This window comes from Semicossyphus pulcher, unplaced genomic scaffold (genome assembly GCF_022749685.1).
Source record: "Semicossyphus pulcher isolate SPU_LCO1_2020_fin unplaced genomic scaffold, fSemPul1.0.p SCAF_24, whole genome shotgun sequence".
In the NCBI taxonomy this organism is placed as follows: Eukaryota; Metazoa; Chordata; class Actinopteri; order Labriformes; family Labridae; genus Semicossyphus; species Semicossyphus pulcher.
This window is the reverse complement of record NW_027211698.1, coordinates 14,940,305-14,961,344: the sequence shown is the minus strand read 5'-3', so window position 1 is coordinate 14,961,344 and position 21,040 is coordinate 14,940,305. Positions and strand designations below refer to the sequence as shown.

Genomic DNA, 21,040 nt, shown 5'->3' with positions numbered 1-21,040 from the left:
ACAAAAACAGACATTCGTGGTATTTTTATAACTTTTATTAAATGTTTGATCTGTGAATAAATATCTGAGCTGCCCGCGACACTCCGCAGCAGAAATATACATGAAGAAGAAACGGAACGACACCAAACACGTTACATTCAGAAAACTTCAGTCGCAGCTGCACACAGAGAAAACTTCATATCACAGACAACAGCAGAGAGAGCGGAGCCGCAGGTCGGGTCGGGTTTTAGTCTCATATTGCTGATTTTAAGGTACAATCATTACACTTCTATTGCTAATTGTCTCTTTAAATATTGCAGCTTTTGGATCAAGTTTTGTGCTTTTTTTAAATCATTTTAGCTGTTAAATCATTTGAACTGAACTGATCCCAACCTGAGGGATGAAATGTTTCTGCACTGAATCACTGGAGATTGTTTTCATCAGACATGTCGATTGCCTGATTCAGTTTGTCTGCAGAGAAACATCCAAGCTTCCAACGCGCTACAAGAAACTTCTGGAAAGTAAGACATAAGACAAACTCCTCTGCACATTAAAACAATCCGTCTGCGTAATAAAGCTCCTTCACTTCAGGTTTTAGTGTTTAAAATCTGTCGTACATCAAACTGGACCGTCCTGAGTGCTCAGCAGGAACACGTGTTTACATACAAACCATCAGAATTCATGTGATACACGACAGAATCAACACGTTTCTGCTCTCACAGCCTTGATTTTCAGAAAACATGGTAAACCTTTCGTGTTATTTCAAGTGTTAATGAAAGAACGAGCCGCACTCAACAGAGAAAAACATGTCGGTGTCTTTAAAGTGGAAATATTCCAGAGAGATGTTTAGAGTATTTTGCGGTACAAATAGCAACAAATGTAGGAGCCAACTACGTGTCCCAGGAAGCATTGCTGCTGGAAATAACCAATCCGAGCGCTGGGGTTGATCTTTGAAGAGTTTGTTGGATTTTGGATTAATTTTGGGCCAATTCAGCAGCTGTAGTTTTGTCTCTAATTCCTGTAATGTAGCCTTTGAAGCTAAATATATTGGGTCTCTTTAACGAGCAGTTTTAATACGTTTTCTGTCTCAAATTCAGTATCGTTGGAAATGTTGTGACCTCCAGTAGAAGTGACAAAGAGTTTGAATTACAGCCGCACAGTCTGGATGTATACAGCTGATTAATCCTATTTTTCTGTTGTTGAGTGCAGCTCTGGTGTCTTACACCTCCATCTAAATAAAGAATAAAATAAACTTTGCTGTGATCCGAGCTGCTTTCAGCACTGGCAGTGTCACACCCGATACCTCTGACCTCTTTCAATCTGTCACGACAACAAACAAGCTGAACTTTGGCTGACTTGCTTACATTTTTTCCAAAGATAAAACTAAATAATAAAAAGAAAATAATCAAATATTTCTGTGTAACAGTGCAAAATAAAATCCAGTTTTTGGGGTAAAAAAAAAACAAAGCTTTTAACTCATATTCACCTTTAAAGACTGAATATTGAACAGTTCAATAAACAAAAACGTTCATATTAATTTAAATTTAAAAAAGAAAATATTGACAGTCTCCAGAGTTTCATAAAATCCACCTCACACACCTCGTGATCACCAGACTACAGAACTAAAACTATACACCTGTACGTATTTACACTAATATGTCCTCTCCTCGGGAACACACACACACACACACACACACACACACACACACACACACACACATACACATACACACACACACACTCATGAATGTACAGTTTATCTTACATAGATAAATAAATACCACACACACACTTACAAACACACCGAAGTGTTTGGGGAAGATACATTCCACCATGTAGTGATGATGAAGCGAGGAAGGTCTTTAACACCATCTAGACTCAGTATTACACCTGCTACTTCCTCTTCAGCTTTTCAAAATAAAATGGACTATTTAAAAGTCAATGACGGGGTCACTTAACTCACCAGCCTCAGCAGAATTTACCCAGCATTCAACTGGCGGCTGGTTACTTCCTATAAGCTACAAAGCCAATGTTGAAATACAGAAGGAGAAATTAAACAGAACAGTTCCTCCACTCAGAGAACAGTAACATAGTACAAAAACCAACAACATCTAACGACATGAGGAGGAGCTTTTACACTGGAGGGGTGTGTGTTGAAGGGACTGATTTCTAAGTCGTTTCTAAAGGATAATTCCTCTGTACAGTTTGTTTTAATGTTCCTAACTGTTTCCTACATGTGGTGTTTTCTAGATCTTCTTTCTGACCTGATTTAAGACGTTTCTCTCTCCACTCAGAACAAACCGTCCAGCTCGATTAAAGTTCTTCTCTCCCTCAGAGCATCCCGTCCAGGTTCTTCTCTGCGCTCTGCTTGTCGGTGGTCGTTTCCTGCGGGCTGTACTGGGTGTGATAATCACGGAGGATGGTCACGACGTCGTGGTGGCCGAAGTGGACCGCTTCGTCCATCGGTGTGTTTCCCCACCTGTAGCACAGGGAGCAGTCAGAGCGGATTATTATTATAAATACTGTACATCTGTAAATTAGGATTTGTTGGTTTAAATTAGACTTCAGAAAATAAGCTCCACATAAACAATGCAACAACTTAATATGCACAACGTTTCCTGCTCTTTGATGGTTACCTGTCTTTGGGAACTGCGTTGACTTTACAGGCCTCCAGCAGGAAGCGAACAACCTCTGCGTGTCCTGAAACACACAAACACACGCATCCGAAGTTCCACAAACAGAAATCACAATGAATCATCAACACATTAGTGAGGATCTCTTGAATGTGAACCTTCAGCAGCTGCCACATGCAGAGCCGTCCTCGAGTCGTAGTCCCTCTGCTCCATGTCCATCGAGGACAACGCAAACCTGGAACACAAATGAAAACACAAGAACAAGAAACTTCATATTTGTGAGATGCAAGATGAGAAAAAACGCTGATGTTGAAGGATTTAATAATTTGCGTTACCTCCTCAGGGCTGAGACATCTCCGGTGTAAGCAGCAAACAGCAGGTTGATCACGGACTTCACCTGAAACACAACAAGCACATTGAAGCTGACCTTAAAGCTCAGCCTATTTTTTAATGAGGAGGAAAAGGAGGAGGAGGAGGATGGCTAGAAGCCGATGAAGGAGCATGTTGCTGGGACTCACCCTCTGGTCTCCTCCCTCCCTGCGAGGATCCAGCTTCTTAGCAAAGTGTCGCAGGTTATCATAGTTGTGAAAGTTACAGAGAGAGACCAGATCCTGAAGGAAGAGAACAACCTCAGTTTAACTGCTTGTTCAACATTTGTGACCGACTGGGTTTTATGCACTCATTCCAGTCATCAGCATCCGTCAACAACAAATAATGGGTAACATGAATCTGTTTTATTAAGGATGAGATGGCGTCCATGAGAGTAGTTGAGTAGATTCAAATTAATTGCGGAGAATCAAAATCACCGTGCAGAACTGGATTCCTCTGACGCTGTTTCCCAGTTTGTCGAGCGGAGGAGACCAACACATGATGCCCATCACGTTTGGAACGACCAGCAGAATCCCACCGGCGACCCCGGATTTAGCCGGCAGACCGACCTGAAACAGGAAGAGGAGGACGTGTTGACAGGAAGTCCACAATGCTTCGTAATAAAGAGCAGCTGTGTAGACGTTTGATGACGAGATACTGACGTGGAAAGCGAACTGTCCCGAGAAGTCGTACATGCCGCAGGAGTGCATCAGACTCAGAGTGTTTCGCACGGCCTCTGGGCTCAGCACGCGCTCGCCTGTGATTGGACAGAAGCCGCCGTTGGCCAGAGTGGCCGCCATGACGCTGGCGCTCTCACAGGTCACCTCGATGGAGCACAGCTGATCAGGAGGAACATGAAACAAACGGGTTTGTGATTCACACAAACACAAAATAAGACCTTATGTTTTATCTGTATTTATAAGAGCCACAATCTGAGTTTCTTTTTATGAATACCAAATAATACAACTGATTAAAAGAACTCATAATGTGTTTTTTACAGTGCAGTTTTCACAGTTGTCCTGAGGTCAATCTACCTGAAAGTAGAAGTCGAGGATGGAGGTCATGTCTGTCCCCTCTGGAAAACACTGAAACAACAACAACAACAACACTGTGAATCTGACGCCTTCTCTGGAACACTCTGAAATAAGAAGATCATTGCTTTTAAGTACAAAGTAAAAGAAGAATAACTTCGAGCTAAAAATCGAGCTAATGGGATGAACCTTCCGATGGAGCTCCAGTGAAATACAAAAGGGAGAGTTAATAAAACATGTAAAACTCCTCTCCTCCTCTGGGCTGTAGATGACCTTTGACCTTACCTTCTTCTCCTTCAGGTAGTAGCCGATGGCAAAGTTTCTGTCTCCGGACTCTCGCTCTGACTGGAAACTGGGACACACAGAGAGGTTTGTTCTTTACACATCGTGACTTATCTCAGGTTATAAAACTCAAACTGTCCTGACTGAACGGAGCGACCTTGGATTCCTCTGCACACCTTATCGACTTCATGTGTTTAAATATTGATAGTATACAATAAATCAATAAAACATCGGTAGTGTTTCAGTGTATTTCTGCAGCGGTTTGTTCTGTACTCACGTGGCGTTGCTGAAGCCAACGTACTCGTTTCCTGCCAGTTTGTTCATGAAGTTCATGACCTGAAACCACATTAAGATTGTTCATGAACCGATCAACACCATCTAAATTTACAGTTTTATTTACAGCACAAATTATAAGAAAATAATTGACTGTTTTAATATCAACATGGAGAAGAGAAGAGCTTTGGCTGTTCCCTTTTAAACATGCAGAGAATGATCGTTCCAGCCACTTGGGGGCAGCAGAAACAAGTGATGCATGCAACACTGACGTCTCGTCATCATCATCATCATCTTTGTGTTTTAGACAGTTATTAATGCGATCATGAACTTTGGGAAAGTCTGAACTATATTTCCCATTTTTTCTGACATTTTATTCACCAACGATGGAATATTACTTTAAAGTTAATGAATCGTCTCAGACTCGTGTCCATTTGATTCTACACTTCAGCTTGTTAAACTAAAGCACATCTCTAAACACAGCATCAGGAAAACGCAGTGATACTCACATAATCGAACTTCTCAGCGTTGCTTGCCCCTTGCTGAAACACAAGCAGAACATTGACAGTATCACATTTTGATCTTATATTTCCAGCTGTACATTACACTAACAGCTACCTGTTTCATGACATTAGCACTACTTTGTATCATCCATATCTCTATATTAAACTAGACAGGAAATCAGTGTAAGTTTACATCACTACTGTTTAAATCAAAGGTTGAGCTCATCAGTCATGTGACTAATCAAACCAATCAATGAATTAAGATTAGAGGCGGGAGACTAGCTGGAGATGGAGGAGGTGAAATAAAAACAGTTAATCCACTCAGCTTCTGGTTTTTTAAAAGAACAGAAAAAACTTGTAATGAAAGTATCGAAGAAAAATTATCAGCTGATCTGATGTTCATCAAACTAACTACAGAGTGAAGTTAGCTGTGGAACTATTGATCGACATAGTGCGAGTCTACAGGTGTGTTTATGTGGAGTGTGTTTATTAAGTTTGAAGCTGCAGCAGGTGAGTTAGTTTACTTTAGGCTGCAGTCACACTGCCAGTCACATGGTCAACAAATCAGGCGCCTTGAAGGGGCGCTGCACCTAATTTCAAATGTCATTTTTTTTACTCAGGTGTTTTCTGTAGTTCTTTTAAAGTCAGACAAAATAACCCTGACGATGTTTTGTGATGTCGTCAGGCTTCCTCAGCTTGTGTTTGGAGACATGTATAAGCTGGGGGCTGTAGAGTACAAAAGAAGTGGGATTTTGAAAGGTCGTGGCCGTCTGACAAAAAGATGCTGTTTGATGCATTATGGGAAATGCAGTTTTTTGAGCTTCACACATATTAATTGCTCTATTTCTTCTATTTTTACTTTAATCAGCTCTTTTTTTCAATAGTTGAAATACAACATTTAGTCTCTATTCAATGATCAGGTTACGTTAGTGTACATTGACACTTTCATTTGTTTGTGCATTGGATAAAAAGTCTCTCTCATGTAAAACATTAAGGCTAATTAATATTATAAACAGCATGGCTAACAATAATACAAAGACAGAGGAGACTCTACTGAGGCCCTGCTAACATGCAACTATTATTTTGACGTTTATATTTTCACAATAAAAGTCAATAAAAGGGCTAAACTGGGTTCTGGCCACTCATCAGTCAGAGTATGAACAGTAGCTTGCAGTGTGAATGCACAGTTTGGGTTTTATCTACTACTGAGGAAAAGATGTTGTAGCCAAAGTTTAAAAGAACAAAGGCTGGAGTTAAGAGGAGTAACTCAGATGGATGCATCTGCACTGACTGACTGAGACAAACCAAATGATCAACTTAAAATCTACAGAAGAATGGAGCATGATTTAAAACCAGTGTTTGAGTTGAGTCATAGCTGTACTGTTTATAATCCGGACGTATAAACAGAGTTGGAAAATGCAGGTGAAAAGTATAAAAGCTGAAACACTGAAACATTCATAAACAGCCATGTGAAGGCTAAAGCTTCTCACAAATCCAGACAAAAGAGGGGAAAATAATTAAAAAGGAAAAATTACCAACGTCATTGACCTGTTGCAGTGGTCATAATTTCCCAAAGATCCTAATGCTGTAAAATATGCAACAACACATAAAACCACACAACGAGCCTTGAAAAGGTACATTGCAATGAGGGTATTGAAGTGTAGATCTAGATCATAAAGAGAGGAGGGGAGGCGCATGCACAGTCCCTGATTTATCATCCCCACGATAGATTCAACCTTCATCTACACAAATCTCAACAAGGATTCAAAGGGAGAAAGGGATTGGCTGACAGCTGTCACATCATACAGGAATGATCCACAGAATCAATGCACACCTTACTTTGTTGTAGCTGATAAAACTTCAATCTTTAGAGTTATCTTTAGAGCCCAGAATCTGTTCATACCATCATTCCCACATGATGTGAACAAGAAATGACACAGGATGATTCCTCTGCTCATCCATACACTTTATGCACAGCTGGTGTTGTGTGAGAATAAATAAAACAGCTAGTTTAACCTTTAACTCCTTTAGAGCATGATTGACATATTTATGGACGATACATGTTCGCTGGGTTCTGTGCCAACCAAATACGTTTTCTTACATCTATTTTGATAATACTTTGTTAAAGAGTGCAGGCTGGTTGTATACAGATACAGTTTGTGTCCTGACACACTGAAGGGCGGTGAGTAGTATCTGATGTTCCTCTCAAATAAAACTCGTTCAACAGCTGCTTACACTTAATTAACAGCACAGGGGAGAGTTAAAAATGTCCTGTGGATCATGTCAGTGTAATTAAACTGCTCTTCATCCTACAGGGAGACCCTAACGATCCTCACCGGCTGCTCGCGGACAGACAGAGTCAGAGTCACGGAGAGTTTTCAGGTTTAATTTGAGACTAAAATCAGCAGGTGGTGCTCCTGTGTTCCTAACAGAGACGTCCCTGTGTGTGTGTGTGTGTGTGTGAAGCTCAGAGGAGGAAATTAAACATTCAGGTGGGAGAGCTGCTCTCCATCTCTCCCCGCTCTGTAAACTGGGTTTGTGTATTTGTGTGTGTGTGTGTGTGTGAGTGTGTGTGCACAGTGTATCAGAGTGATGGCTGCTTTCAACCAAATCCCCTTTCAGCCTGATTATCTGTAACCTTAATCTGCCCCGGATACAGTAATCTGCCGGAAACATGACGATTATAATTCTGTTTCATACTCTCTCTCTTTGGACGCAACTTGGTTGGACTCTCTACACCTCAGATATTCAGAATATACGTCTTTGAGACAAAAACATCTCTCACAATCTGAAAACAACTTTTTAAAGTCTTAAATGTTTCATGGTTTTAGGGTTTTAATAATAATAACATTTTAAATAGTTTCTAAATAACTAAACGTAGTATTATGATGGTGTGTGGAAACGCAGCTTACCTTGATCAGGGAGGTACAGACGATAGCACCAGCATTAACCATGGGGTTGTGGGGTTTATCTGCAGGAGAGAAGACACAAGATGTTTGAGAGTGCGACAGACTGTACAGGACCGGAGAATCCGAAGTCACAAAAATGTGTTACAAAAAATAAAATGGTCATTTAGCATCATTTTTATGCTGCATGTTAAAATACTTCAGCATGAACCTATGCATGAGTCATGACTATAAATAGGCGGGTAACTACATCATATAATAACACATGGTAACACAGTGTGCTTCCCCTCTGGGTTTTAATCTGCTTATGCAACCGGACAGCCAGGACATTGTTAAAAAAATAAATAAATGAAAATAAACAGCTGGAAAAGGTCGTCTGACAGCTCTGTTAGGTAACAACAAAGAGAGGAAACTTCCCCACACTCCATTACAATCATTTTCACACATAGAGAGAACTGACTAACAGGCTGATGGGTAATAATGAAGACTTTTACAACAATGCATAATATCTACCAGGATTCAGATGTAGCTTGCAGACCTGCTGTCTAGATGTCTCTGGTAACTATAAGAGCCTCATTGTCTCTGCTGCCCGGGGCTGGCTGGTTTTGACCGAGCCACGTGCCAGCAGCTTGTCGTATTTCAAGGTTATATTCACTCTCTGTTACACACTGGCCGTTCTGTTTTATTCTGCTGCGAGGCTGCAACCTTTCATTAACAATTCATCACAGTTCCATAGCAACCGGGCCTGGAGATGGATCCTCTTACAGTGAAAGTGTGAACCCAGAGAGAAAACTCAACCACAGCTGGCTGACTCATGATGCAAACACAGAGGAGCAGGTGTGTGTGTGTGTGTGTGTGTGTGTGTGTGTGTGTGTTTCCTCTTACCATCCTCGTTCAGAAAGAGCTTGTTGAACCGCAGACCGCTCGGCTCTTTGCCGATGAAGCGGTGCACATATTCGGTGCCGTGATCGTGAACGGCGATGGCGTATTTCAGCGGCTTCACGCACGACTGCAGGCAGAAAGGGACCTTTGTGTCGCCGACGGTGTGCCTGAGACAGACAAAGATTTACAGTTCTGGTGTTTACAAATGGTTTGGGGTAAAAATTGAGTTAAACTGCTTGAGGTGTATTTTAATTCCTGCTGCAAATGTCAAAGGTTGTCCTCAAGCTGATGTCAGACACTGAAAGTAGTCTGCATGAAATATTCTTTTAGTTGTACCTCTGTCCATCGACGGTGCACAGGGCGACGGCCCACAGGTCTGGGCTGAAACGGGCCAGCTGGGGAATGTAGTCCGCCACCTACAGCAGGACAAAACACACAAATTGATATAACAGTCAGGTGTATGGCCTTTTTATGTAGTAAAGTATTCTTTTTAATGGCTCCATCATCTTCGTAGCCCTCGCTCACCTGCCCTCCAGACATGGTTTTAGCCGTGTCATAGAGTTCGTCGATGTGGGCGCTGAAGGACTGGAAGTCTGGGATGACAAACTTCTTCCTGAAGGCCTGAGTGAGCAGCACGATGTTGCTCTGGACACATCTAAGACAGGAGACAATTCAGCAGTTTAACCTTTACCCGTCACTCAGTGGAGACGTCTTTCCTGGACAAGTTTGCACGTAACAATCAGAGGAAAGGTTCCCATCACACAAAAATTATATTCAGGTTTTTAAACAAATTGTAATGCACAAAATGAACCATTAAACATGTTCATTTTCATCTTGTGTTCACTGATAAATACTGGGACACCGAGTGTCTGTCTGTTAGCACAAAGAGGGAGGAAGCGGCTGTAAAGCAGATTCTAATACAGAAAGATGAGTCTGACGAGCCAAAATACAACAAACACAAAAACATGCCTGAGAAAGCTTAAAGCTACAGGCTTCAGACTCTGCAGTGCCGTGAATCTAGCTAGCTGAACTGGTCCATTTCTTCACACACCAGCTGCCACTGTGAGACATCTGCTGCAGGACTTAAATATCATGTATTTAGTTGTCTTAAGGGAACCAGTTTGCTTTTCTGGTTCAGTGCCTTTACTTCAGGGCTAAAATCTGAGTGTGACTTTAATAAACGAGCGTTTGTTGGGAGGATTTCTGCACTTCTGTTTAACCAAACTGTATGCTTTCACTGCAGCCGCTGCACTGCTTGGAAATGATTTTTCCTGGATCGCAAATGGCAGGGGGCAAGAATAAACACTGAGACTCTAAAACACATTTTAAATATGCAAACATTTTATTCTGCGCCATGTCTGGTCCAAGTCAGTGTAAAAGTAAACCAATCTTTCTCCTAAATGTTGTCTTGGCTTCCAGATTTAGTCCTGATCCTTTTAATCGCAGAGATTTAGGAGCACAGATAGTAAACACATGACTCCACATAATAAATCTTGAGGTGGAAGCTGTGTCGCTCTGCTGACAGAGAGATTTGTGGCTCAGCTATCTCGCTGCATCAAACTGTCTAATCCCTGTAGCATGGGAACCCTGCAGAGCAAACACACGCCACACTCTAGCTCCCGCTCACGTGCCTCCCTCTGAGGCCAGGCTCTATAAATAAGCCTGGGGAGGTGATGTGATGGATCCCCGCCAGGAGCTGCAGTGCTGGGGTCTGCTCGCTGAGGAATCAGCTCCCTGGTGAGCATCATATGCCCCGACTCACCACGCCGCTGCTCCCCAAGCTGTCACACAGTTCTGCCTCAGCACCGTTTCCTCAGGAGGGGTCAAACAGCAGCCGTGATACTGTACAGGGGAGTGAGGAGGGGCTAATAATACTTTCATTCCACACTGCTTCTTTGTTTCTAACTTTGGTTTCACAGCAGCTTGTGGAGCTAAAAAACACTCGAGCTTCTCGTCTCAGTGTTTTAAAAACATTTTATTTAATTAAAGCGACTTTTTAACTTCCTGGCTTCTGTCTGTGAAAAACATAAACTATTTTTGTACTCTTTGGATAATCGTCCTCAAGTGATGTCACTCAGGTCAGCAGCAGTGATGTGTCTGGTCCCGCTGCATTGATTGTTTGCTGTTTTTAAATTATCCATAAAGTGAGTAAAGTTCTGTTTAAACTATGAAAAATGAAGTATTTTAACACACAATCCAGATGTAAATGATTTGACCTTTGTGAAAGGTCATTCTGTCAGCAGCTTAGAATGTCACTCAGCCACATGTGTGTAATTAAGCAGACGTTCTTTGACCTCTTTCATTAGTTGCACCACACACACCACTCATCTGTCATTAGACATCATCTTCAGCAAATGTTTGAATCAGAACCGGATGTTGAGATGATGCAGGAAGTGTTTTGGAGCCTTGTTATCTGTAATTAACGTAATTGATATTTTTCTGTTATGTTGTGTATTCATTTTAAAGGTTCTTGGAGTTTCATTAAAGATAACCTGATCACATTTTTCCCGTGTCCTGTTTTCCTGCACTCACCGTGCTCTTTAAAGAATCCAGCTGGAAACCTGAAAACATGACGTTGACGTACGATGACGCACAAACTGAGGAGTGGTGAATAATTAATGACGTGCAGTGACCCTGTTCCGCTGCAGGGCAGAGTAGAGGACTCTGACCAGCATTAATAATTCTTGTGATCGACTCTGATGAATGATTGATGCTGATGATAAAGGTGGAACAGGAAGCAGGAAGTTATTTAGAGAGACCACCAGCTACGACTGACAAACATTTGTTGTACTTGTGCTTATATTCAGATTTGTGGGACATCTTCTAAGAGGCTTTATAGCTTTGCTAAAGAGCTTCCAGGCCTCTGAGCAATGTCGTATTTCCACTCATTTTACATTCTGAAAGAAGTGCACGAATAAACTACTTCTTCCTCTCCTATAGCATCAGATCAGGCTGCACATTTTATTACAGTAAGGCATTAAAATGCTAAACTATATCTCTCTGGTCATAAGATAAATCCTTTATAAAAACCTACTTTTTGAAGAGGTGTCTGTCCAGTGCTCCGTCAGAGGTCGTCTTTAAGGTCACCTTCAGCATCTCCATACATTCCTTCAGCCGTGGGTCTCCTGTGCGAAGCCCCGTGGCTTTAAGAGCCTGAACAGAGAGGAAGGAGACATTTTGATTAAGGCAGCCTGAAAGCAAATCAATAAAGCTACAAGCCGTGAACTGAGGCTCCTGAAGAGGCTTACGAGAGGAGTCATCCTGCTCATAATTCAACCAGGGAGACATCTACAAGGAGGAGCGCTGATTCACTGCCTACCTGTGGTTCTACAGTGTAGCTGCTCGTTATTTGTTTTATATTTGTCAATCCTACAAAAAGTAATGCGCACTGAAACAGAAATCCTCGCTGATGTTCTGTTCTGAGGACTCACTGTGGTGAATTTGTGTGCAGGGATTTTTTCCTGGCCCTCTGCGATGGTGTAGAAGAGCAGGTCCTCCAGACTGGGCAGGATGCCTGCCTTCCTTCTCCTGCAGGAGAGGAAAATAAAAAGACACACAGACAGAAAAGTGAGAAAATAACTGGACAGTGGGGCCCGCTGTGGCGAAAACATGGAGGGGAAACTGCAGCGGAGGAAGGAGAAAGAAGCTTTTGGACTGCAAGGAGAAGCTGTGAATAATACCTGCAGTACTGCTCTGGAAATCATTACCTTAGGTCAGCGTGTTAACCTGTGGAAAAGACTGTATGTGTTCTTTTCCATGGGACAACATGCTGACATAAGGCCACTGTAATGTAAACTCTACTTTGCTAGAATACCAGCCATGTGTTTAAAAAGCTGATTAGCATGTAAGCTAACCAAAGAACTCACTGCATATTTTTTTAGCCCAGGAGTGTAAATCCAAACCCTGTGACCCAGAATGAAACGAAAACCAAAGGAATTTATGATTATGAATATGACCTAAATTTATCCTGCTTTAGTTTGAGTAAATCCTGGGGACGGCAGCAGCACAGAGAGCAAACATTTCAAGACAAATAAATCAACCTGAGAGAGAGGTTTACGCTGCCTTACAGGCGTCTTGGTCCACACTGAGAGGATGACATGTCAGAGCAATTCATCCGAATAAATCCACGATCTGTGAATTGTGCTGACTGGGTCTTAACTGCTGCAGCTGTGACGGGGAAGCTTGCCAAACCTCCTGGCACATTAGTGCCGTGTTTTTTGGTGGCTGAGAAACGACCACCAGTCTCCAACTCAATGACTGTACAGTCTGCATGGTGGCTGTTAAAAAGCCTGAAATCTGTCTCTTAACGAGATCACAGTGTTACCAAAGGTCTACGTATTTCAATTCTTCTTTTCACTGAACACTACTCTGTCAAATGTTTAAGCTCTGTTAAAGCATGTTTGATTCAGTTTTCTCTCTTCTGAAGGCAACTGTGTTAAATAACTAAGAAAATGCTGGACACTTTTCAATACTTGACACAAACACACGTGTTGTTGTGTCCTCTGCTAACATGCTAACAAGCTTCCTATTGTGTATTATAAACACTTTGCACGAGATTTTCATAATGTATTCTGGTTGCTATCCCACAGTGCTGCAGCTCAGACTCATATTTAAACTATGTTTTCCAACATGTGTTTTCCCCATTCTCTGTGCTGCTGTGATCCTCTAATTTGCAGCAATAATAACTTTGGAGGTCATTATATAATCTTTGCAGTGTTTGATGATGTTGTAATCTACCATCAGCCTGGCTGGTATTCTAAGCAGCGCTCCACACCAAGTCATCTCTGGGAGGAAAGTTAGTAGCGTGTCAGGAGGCAGACGGGGCGACCACTCACAGCAGGCTCTCTGCTATGATTCATATCAACACCAAATTGAATCTATGCAACGCTCTGGGTGCCCAGGTGCACTCTGTCCTGCAATGCTTCATGGGGCATGGGCCTGTGTGCAAGGAGAGGATGTCTGAAGGTAAGCTTTGGTTGCTCCTCGCAGCAGCCAACCAGATAAAAAGCTGCGTTTGCACCTTTGGAGACACAAGAGCAGAAATCTACCAGTTTGTAACGTCGGACTCGGCGTTGACAGGGTTTCCTCTGGATGTTTTCAGCAGCAGGTAACAGAAGCCCAAATTTGTGTGTGCTTTTTTTGTGACTCAACAACTTGCACTACAACCATGATTGGCCTCCCCCCCCCCAGACCCCCCTGCTGCAGAATAATACAAAGGAAACACTGGGACCAAGTCTCCTGTAATTTAGACGTCATTATCTACACTGACAGTTCCACTCAGGGTCAGAAGGCAGAAAATTAAGATTTCCCCAGGCGCCAAAAAGAGATTCTTGTCAGGCTTTATTTAACTTGAATTAATTACACTATGATATCTATGACCTTTGAACCTTTGGTTGGAATTTCAGACTTTAACAGACAAGAGAAGAAGTTTCTCCAAGCAGGAAATCTACATTTCTGACTTTCCAACTTGTAAGTGGAACGCAGCATTTTGTTAAGAATTATTTTCATCAGAACCAGAAACTTTTTTCTGCTTGTTAGCTCTGCCCTTACAAACAAAGGTTGATGCCTGCTGGTGAGGAAGAATACACATCAGAGAGTGTGTGTGAGGAGGGAGGGAGACGGGTGAGGTAGAGGGGAGGGGATTCAAGCGCAGCCGCTGGGAGGAAGTGAAGTCATTTCAAGGTAAAAGCGGTTTGTTCGGCTTACTGCAGAAAACCTCTACTTCTACTGGAAACAGGTTCAAAAAAGGAAAACTAAAACTAAAATAAAAATAGAAACATACTTACAAATGCAAAGCAAGCAGATCAACAAGAGGGAGAGAGTGTGCAGAGGGAATAATACTGAATTAGTAACAGTAGTACAGTATGAACACATCAGCAGAGCAATGCAACGGTAAGCAGTCATGTGAAACTGCAAACATACTGATACTACTGTGACAAATAAACAAAATGTACACAAATATTCAGATTATTCAGTTTAAACATACGTATGAATACAGCAACAACACATTAACAAGAGAAACAGAAATAAATGGTGAGAAGTATTAAAGAGCTGCGAATGTAACATAAACCTGAGAAAAACATTTGTTAAATGAAAGAATCAGAAAATGCACTTTTTCACACTGAACCCTGGAGGAGAAAAACGACATGTTAAGTAGGTCTGTTACTAAAAATAAACCTCAACCTTGGTTATAATTATATTTCTGAGTTGCTGCAGTAACATTAAAATAACATAAAAAGGGATCTCATCATCTCTACACAGGAAAGTCATTTAAAGCTCACAGTGACAGAAAGTAAATACAACAGCTTTTCAGTATGAAACAGTGTTAAAGACACGATGAGTAACCTTCTTGTTTAGCTAACGAGGCCTGTGAGAGAATGATGAGCGCCGGGTTAGAGGTGTTCACTGCAACATCTGGACCAGCCTCTGTATCACCTCATTAATCCACCTCAGCTGCGTTCATTAGCGCTCCAGCTTCCCTCCCTGAGCGCTATAAAAAGGTCAGCTGTAATTCAACACGCACACACTTTGTCCACAAAGGTAAGAAACTCTAAAACACGATCTGCATTCTGTTAAAACATCTCGGCTGACAGAGAGCTAGCTGCAGAAGCTAGCTGTGGCTTGTTTGTAGGTCATACATGTCACGTTCTCAGGTTTGTTTTCTTTGCCCCAGTCTCTGCTTCTACTGTGTCAGTGAACACATCACATGCACGCAATGAACTGTGTTGCGTTCATAGCTAACTAGAGCTTAACCACAATAAGCAGGCACATTGCTCTCCATGCTACACCTGACCTCGGACAGTCATTTGCCCTCCTAACTGCCCCCCGCTACTCTGCTGGATTTAAAAATATGCTGCAAGGAGTGTTTTTGACACGTGTCCGACTAAGCACACCAGGCAGCTGTTCAAAAAAAGCAAATCTGTGTTGTTTAAATGTGTTTATCTTATTGATTTCATCTCTAACAATCAGGTATTTAAGAGATCACTAACAGCTGCTTTCTTCCTTCAATATTCAACATGAAATCCGTTTTTTCTCCTTCAAACACATCAATAGTTTGGATGTTATTTCACCGGTGTGGTCGGAGCTCAACCCAGCATAGCTGCTGCTAAGCAGACAGCTGCTCCTGAGGGCTCTGACAGCTGATCTGAGGTCAGAGTTCAGACTGAGTGAACTTTTCCTGTCTGGAGTGAATTTTGGATGAACAGCTTTATAAACTGCAGACAATCAACTATGATTTGTTTGGAGCTGTTCGTATTGACAGGCCGATGTCTGATTGAGTCGTCCGTGTTGTCGGCTGTGTCATCTGACCCGATCGATGGCGCTGGTTTCACTGCCTCACAGATGTCCTGACAAACGGGCGGTGAGGGTGGAGGCAGACATTAGAGCGGCAGCGTTCAGAGGCGGAGCTGCACAAATCAATCTGAGCGAAGTGACTCATCTGCTCCTGGAGGCCCTGACAACTGCCGGGCAGCACGCCAGCATCCCGGCTTTGGTGCAAAAAACGAGGAAAAGTGATGTGGGCGGGATAAGCTCCCCTGCATTACAAACAGTTTTAACCCCTTATTAGCCGGAGCACTGCCTCAGGACCCTCGCAGACAGACTGGAGTCGAGCTGAGCGCTGTCAGGACCCCGGGGACTCCAAACAGCCCGCTGTGGATTTTACATTTAACACGTATTCATGTTATTCTGGCCTGATTTAGTGACTTTTAACCCTGATGCTATTTATGAGTTCAGTTCACATGATCAGATGACTCAGAGCCTTTTAAACTGAATGAATCGTCAATGTGTTCCTCAACAGCAGAGTGTCTCTCTGCTTCTCGCTGGGCTTCATCCTGCATGTCGCCTGTTTAAGGTTTCACACACAATAATCTGCACAGTGGTTATTTAACAAAACGAGCCGAGGCTTCCCTCAAACAGAGATTAGCCTCCAGGGGAAACAAGACGTTGCTGACAACCAGTCAGCTGGGCAAAGTGACTGCTAAACATGGCCGACAGCTTTAGCAAATTGTCCGTGAATGGAAACAAATGGGACGACGTCGGCCTGCAGGGGCGATGAGGCATTTTACTGCTGTGGAAACACTGAGAGGAGAGGATACAGGCTGGTGGTATCACAGCTGCTCTGCACGTTTAAACCTGTTGTGAAGAAAAACTGTTATGTGCAAGAAACTGACATCTTTATGTATTCTTCCTAAAATAAATACCTGTCTGCAAACCAAACGCTTATATGAAGGCTAAATATTGTAGGTTATCAGCCCAGATTCATTCAGTCCGGCTTGTTAAATATGTGTGTTGAAGAAGGTGAAGCAGGACTTCATCAGCTTGCAGAAGCTTGAGTCAATACTTCAGTGTTTGCAGAGAAAAAGAGGAAACACGGCATCACGTTCCTCTCAGATTTACATCTCATACAAATAACATCACACCAGAGGCTGCTAGCATACAAATGCTACTACAGACCAGCCAGGGCTCTTTACATAATCAATAATCTTTAGTATCTGTCAGTGAAGTATTGGCAATTTGGCAGCAACTGGCTTGTAAATATTGAGATTTTTACAACCAGACATCTCGCTGTCAAAAAGGATTTTATCTAAGTAAGAGGCCAGAATGAAATGAAGGTATTTCTGTGCCATTTTTTTAAATTATTGATAATCAATAACAGAAAATAATCAGAAACTAGTTTCAGAATTTTTTCTGGCAACACTGCCGAATATTCTTTGGATTCAGCCTCTTCAATGTGACACTTTGCTGCTTTTCTTTGTCTTATTTGATAGCTCCGTGGATATTTTGGGTTCTGGTCTGTTGGATGGAAAAACACGTAACCTATAGCTGCATTTTGGATTCTGATCAAATAAATATTTAGTGTTTACTGTTCTCTAATACTAAACTGTGACCCTACACGCTACAATACCGTGATGATCAGTGCTCTGCTACGTCAGAGAGTCTCTTTCTTTCCTCTCCCTTCTGGGCAGGAATTGTTTAAGGGGCGCACATCTTTCTGGGAAATGTGTAACAAGCATTTGATGCAGCGTTTTGCTGTACAAAGATTACCTCTGCCAAAATCAAGTGGATCATTATCTTAATTGATGTCACTGGGTTTGAAGTGGAACCAGCGTGGCCTTAGTGACCCTGAGTCGTGATGTTCTGGCGTTTTCGGTCATTAAATCCTTTAACTAATCCGATCGATCACCAGGAGGACTCTCATCCTCACTCCTCTATCAGCACTCTCTCATTTAGCTTGTTGAACAATCACCTCTGTCACGGACTCAATTACATCCTTATCTGCTCAACTTGCAACACTGTGAATAACCACTGATAATGTGCATGTAATAATCTCCCAATAGGCTCGTCTCATTCATTCATTCTTCTTATTTGTGTGGTCTTGTTCATCAGGCAGACCCAAAAACAGACGCTATTAGTGCTGAAATTTGTAGCTAATTGGTCTGTTATATTAAATATTAATTGAAAGTATATTTTAATCAATATTATCTAAATTATCTCTTAGATTTAAAAAGCATTTGTGGTTTTGCTGAACTTTTCTTTATGTCATTCTGAAGGGAGCTTTAGATAGATAGATTGTCATATAATTGACTAAATAATTATCAATCCATGATTAAAGAAAATAAGGTTGCAGGTTGCATTCCTACACTCAATGATTGACCTTCATTAGACATTGGGTTTACACTCTGTTCATCTGCATGGTTGATTAGGTTACACAGACAGAGATTGTATTTGTTGCACCTGTAATGTCATCGTCAAAGGCAATAGGAGCTGGTAGCAGCTTAATGCCTCAGTGAGTTTAACAGGATGAAAGCTGAGGCTGCATGATGCTGCTGGTCACGATATCTTTCTGCCTGCACACTACATGCTTCCATTTCCGGACACATCCTAATTTTAGCTGATTTTTACATTTTCCCTGTAGAAAAGTATGATTACATGCCATACTTTAAATGTTTTTGAATAGCACATGCCCCATAGTGCATACATCTAGAACAACTGCCTTAGCTTGCTATCACGCCCTCGTTGGCAGCTGTTTACCGGTCTTACTGTACTGAACCCAGGGGTGAACGGAATGTCACCGGTTGCTTCTGGCTGGCTGTCCCCTCCAACACAGACCTGACCAACCAAATTAGCTTAAACCCTAACTATAGCCTCCTTACCCATTAGCTTACTTACTAATTCGTCATTCAAACAGGAGCAGCATTTGAGCTAGCTAGGTAACAGCTAGCCCCTTTGCGTGATGCGTTTGTAGACCCTCAATGCAGAACTCCGTTGTAAATATCTACTGCTTAAAATAGGCCTGATTGTAGATGGAAGACATGAACACAAAAGATAAAATTTTAGTTGCCAAAAATACTAAGAGCCAGTCATTGATTCGGCATCATTTTTTGGAGGAATTGTAAACATATTTCCATAAAAAATAAACTTAAAGGAATGGTTGGCAGGTTTCATCACAATCGGCCATCCTCTATAGTCGCTGCAGTAAATTGCTATTTTTTCCTATTAAGTTCGGCCTACCGTTAAGCTAGCGGCTAACATCCCCCTACAGACCAGGGATAACGTTACTCACTTCTCCGCTGCAGAATCCTTGCCGGCTTCATTTTGTCCATCACCCTTGGAGCAGAATCCTCTCACTCCATGCCTCCTGGTGAAGTGTTGCGGCGGGGCTCTCCCCCCGGCAAATGCCCTCCCTCTGCCCGGCGACCTCCCATCCAAACTAACGGTGCTGAAGCAGGCGGCAGTCGCAGGTGCCGCTTTAACACCAACTCTACCTGCCAACGGACGCTTCAGCTGGGTTTGAAATAACTCCTTGAGCGCTACCGTTGACCGAAAATGTAACATTTCAACCCCGTCGAGAAGAGTATCCGATGTTGTAACAACAGTGAGGCCGTGTGAAGAAATCTGGAGAAGCAAAGAGCGGTTGTCCCGGTGAGTGTGTCGGCTTTCTCGGTCGAGTAACGGTTTTCCTGGTGACTCAACAACAGAAAATTTTCCTCGCTGGGATACAACCTACCTTACACGCCGCGAGGATTTTGATTGGACTATGATAACGCATAACAACCCCTGATTGGTCAAGAGCTCTGTCAATCATCAGAACTGTCTCGCCTACTGTTTGACCCGTGGAGGTCATGTTTATGATCATTTATCTCCATCACTTTTGATAGTTGGCGAACAATTTACAGCGATAATAAACACTTTCTTACTTTTATAGTGTTTTAAACTACAGTTTTCCTCTTTATAACAGTTTGTGTTTGACATACCTGAATCAAAACAATCCTATATTATAGTGTAAAGAGGAAACACCAAAGAAAAGTAGGCTGTAAGACAGATACGCTCCAGTTTAGTAGTCTACTACATAATGTTATAGTGATACAATCCGTAAAGTTGCATAATATACTTTTTTGCCTGAACATGTCATGTACATGATAGTGTAAGTTTCTTAATACATGATACAGGGTGTGCCTAAGTGGTGTCAAATACTGGAAATAAGTTTAAATCACAACTTCTTTCTTAGTCACAGTCTTTATCTGTGTTTTAAATATTTTCTACTGTGTGTCTATTTTAGATTCCAATATTCATGTTCTATTATTGGGAATAGTTTATCTCTTGCAATTGTTGGTTTTCTTTTTATCCTTTTGTAGCAATTGTACATGGAACTCTGTTGTCAAGGCCTCTTTGTGTACTCTATGTGTTGTGTTAAATCTAATTTAAAAAGGGGTTAAAAATAAACATACAGCTGTCCACATGCTCGCTCAGTTTGAATAAGTTCAGATGGTATATATATAAAGACACAGATAAGAGGGGGGAGGTCGAAACCTTTGACATTTCAAGTCCAACTTCCACCCTCAAACTTTCCTGCTGTCACTTTATCAACCTGTATAATGATTTCATCATGATGCTGCAGGCACAGAACAGGGACATGTATGTTTTTGTGCACAGCAGTAAGAAATAAAGTGCTTTAAAGGCAATAAAAATCAGCTCATAGAGATGCATATTGTAATGTCTTGTCTTTGTGTGACACCGTTTGATTTATTTTGGTACTGCACATGTTCAGACTGTGGTTTCTCAGCAGATGGCGGCCTCTGTCCTTCACAGAACAGTAACAGCGCCCTCTCGTGGCTGGAAATGATTCCTAATTAGTCTACAGGCAACAGGCCAACAATAGATCACAAAGAAATGTCTGCCAC

The 21,040-nt window shown here is 42.0% G+C and overlaps 1 protein-coding gene across 3 annotated transcripts; it reads right to left on the bottom strand.

The window, feature by feature from the left end:
• Window positions 1-19: 19 nt before the first annotated feature.
• On the bottom strand, window positions 20-19,774 carry LOC138603455 (glutaminase kidney isoform, mitochondrial-like). Of its 3 annotated transcripts, none has more exons than XM_069675239.1 (18): window positions 19,423-19,774; window positions 12,290-12,386; window positions 11,893-12,011; window positions 9,384-9,513; window positions 9,195-9,274; window positions 8,862-9,025; window positions 7,983-8,041; window positions 5,077-5,109; window positions 4,572-4,630; window positions 4,298-4,364; window positions 4,016-4,066; window positions 3,644-3,820; window positions 3,419-3,550; window positions 3,131-3,223; window positions 2,948-3,009; window positions 2,771-2,847; window positions 2,616-2,679; window positions 20-2,458 (listed from the first exon to the last, which is right to left on the bottom strand). In XM_069675239.1, the coding sequence occupies exons 1-18, from the start codon at window positions 19,692-19,694 to the stop codon at window positions 2,311-2,313; spliced, it is 1,884 nt and encodes a 627-aa protein (XP_069531340.1). In that variant the 5' UTR covers window positions 19,695-19,774; the 3' UTR covers window positions 20-2,310. The 3 variants fall into 3 exon arrangements, with proteins under 3 accessions (XP_069531340.1, XP_069531341.1, XP_069531344.1); XM_069675240.1 differs by having other exon boundaries at window positions 12,290-12,383; XM_069675243.1 differs by having other exon boundaries at window positions 12,290-12,380.
• Window positions 19,775-21,040: the final 1,266 nt, after the last annotated feature.

Coding starts and splice junctions, on each gene's coding strand:
- LOC138603455 (XM_069675239.1), bottom strand. CDS start 19,694: ATGTTACATTTTCGGTCAACGGTAGCGCTCAAGGAGTTATTTCAAACC. Junction 5,110..7,982: donor TCTGTACCTCCCTGATCAAG/GTAAGCTGCGTT, acceptor CTTGTGTTTCAG/CAAGGGGCAAGCAACGCTGA. Junction 3,224..3,418: donor GAGGAATCCAGTTCTGCACG/GTGATTTTGATT, acceptor CTCTTCCTTCAG/GATCTGGTCTCTCTCTGTAA.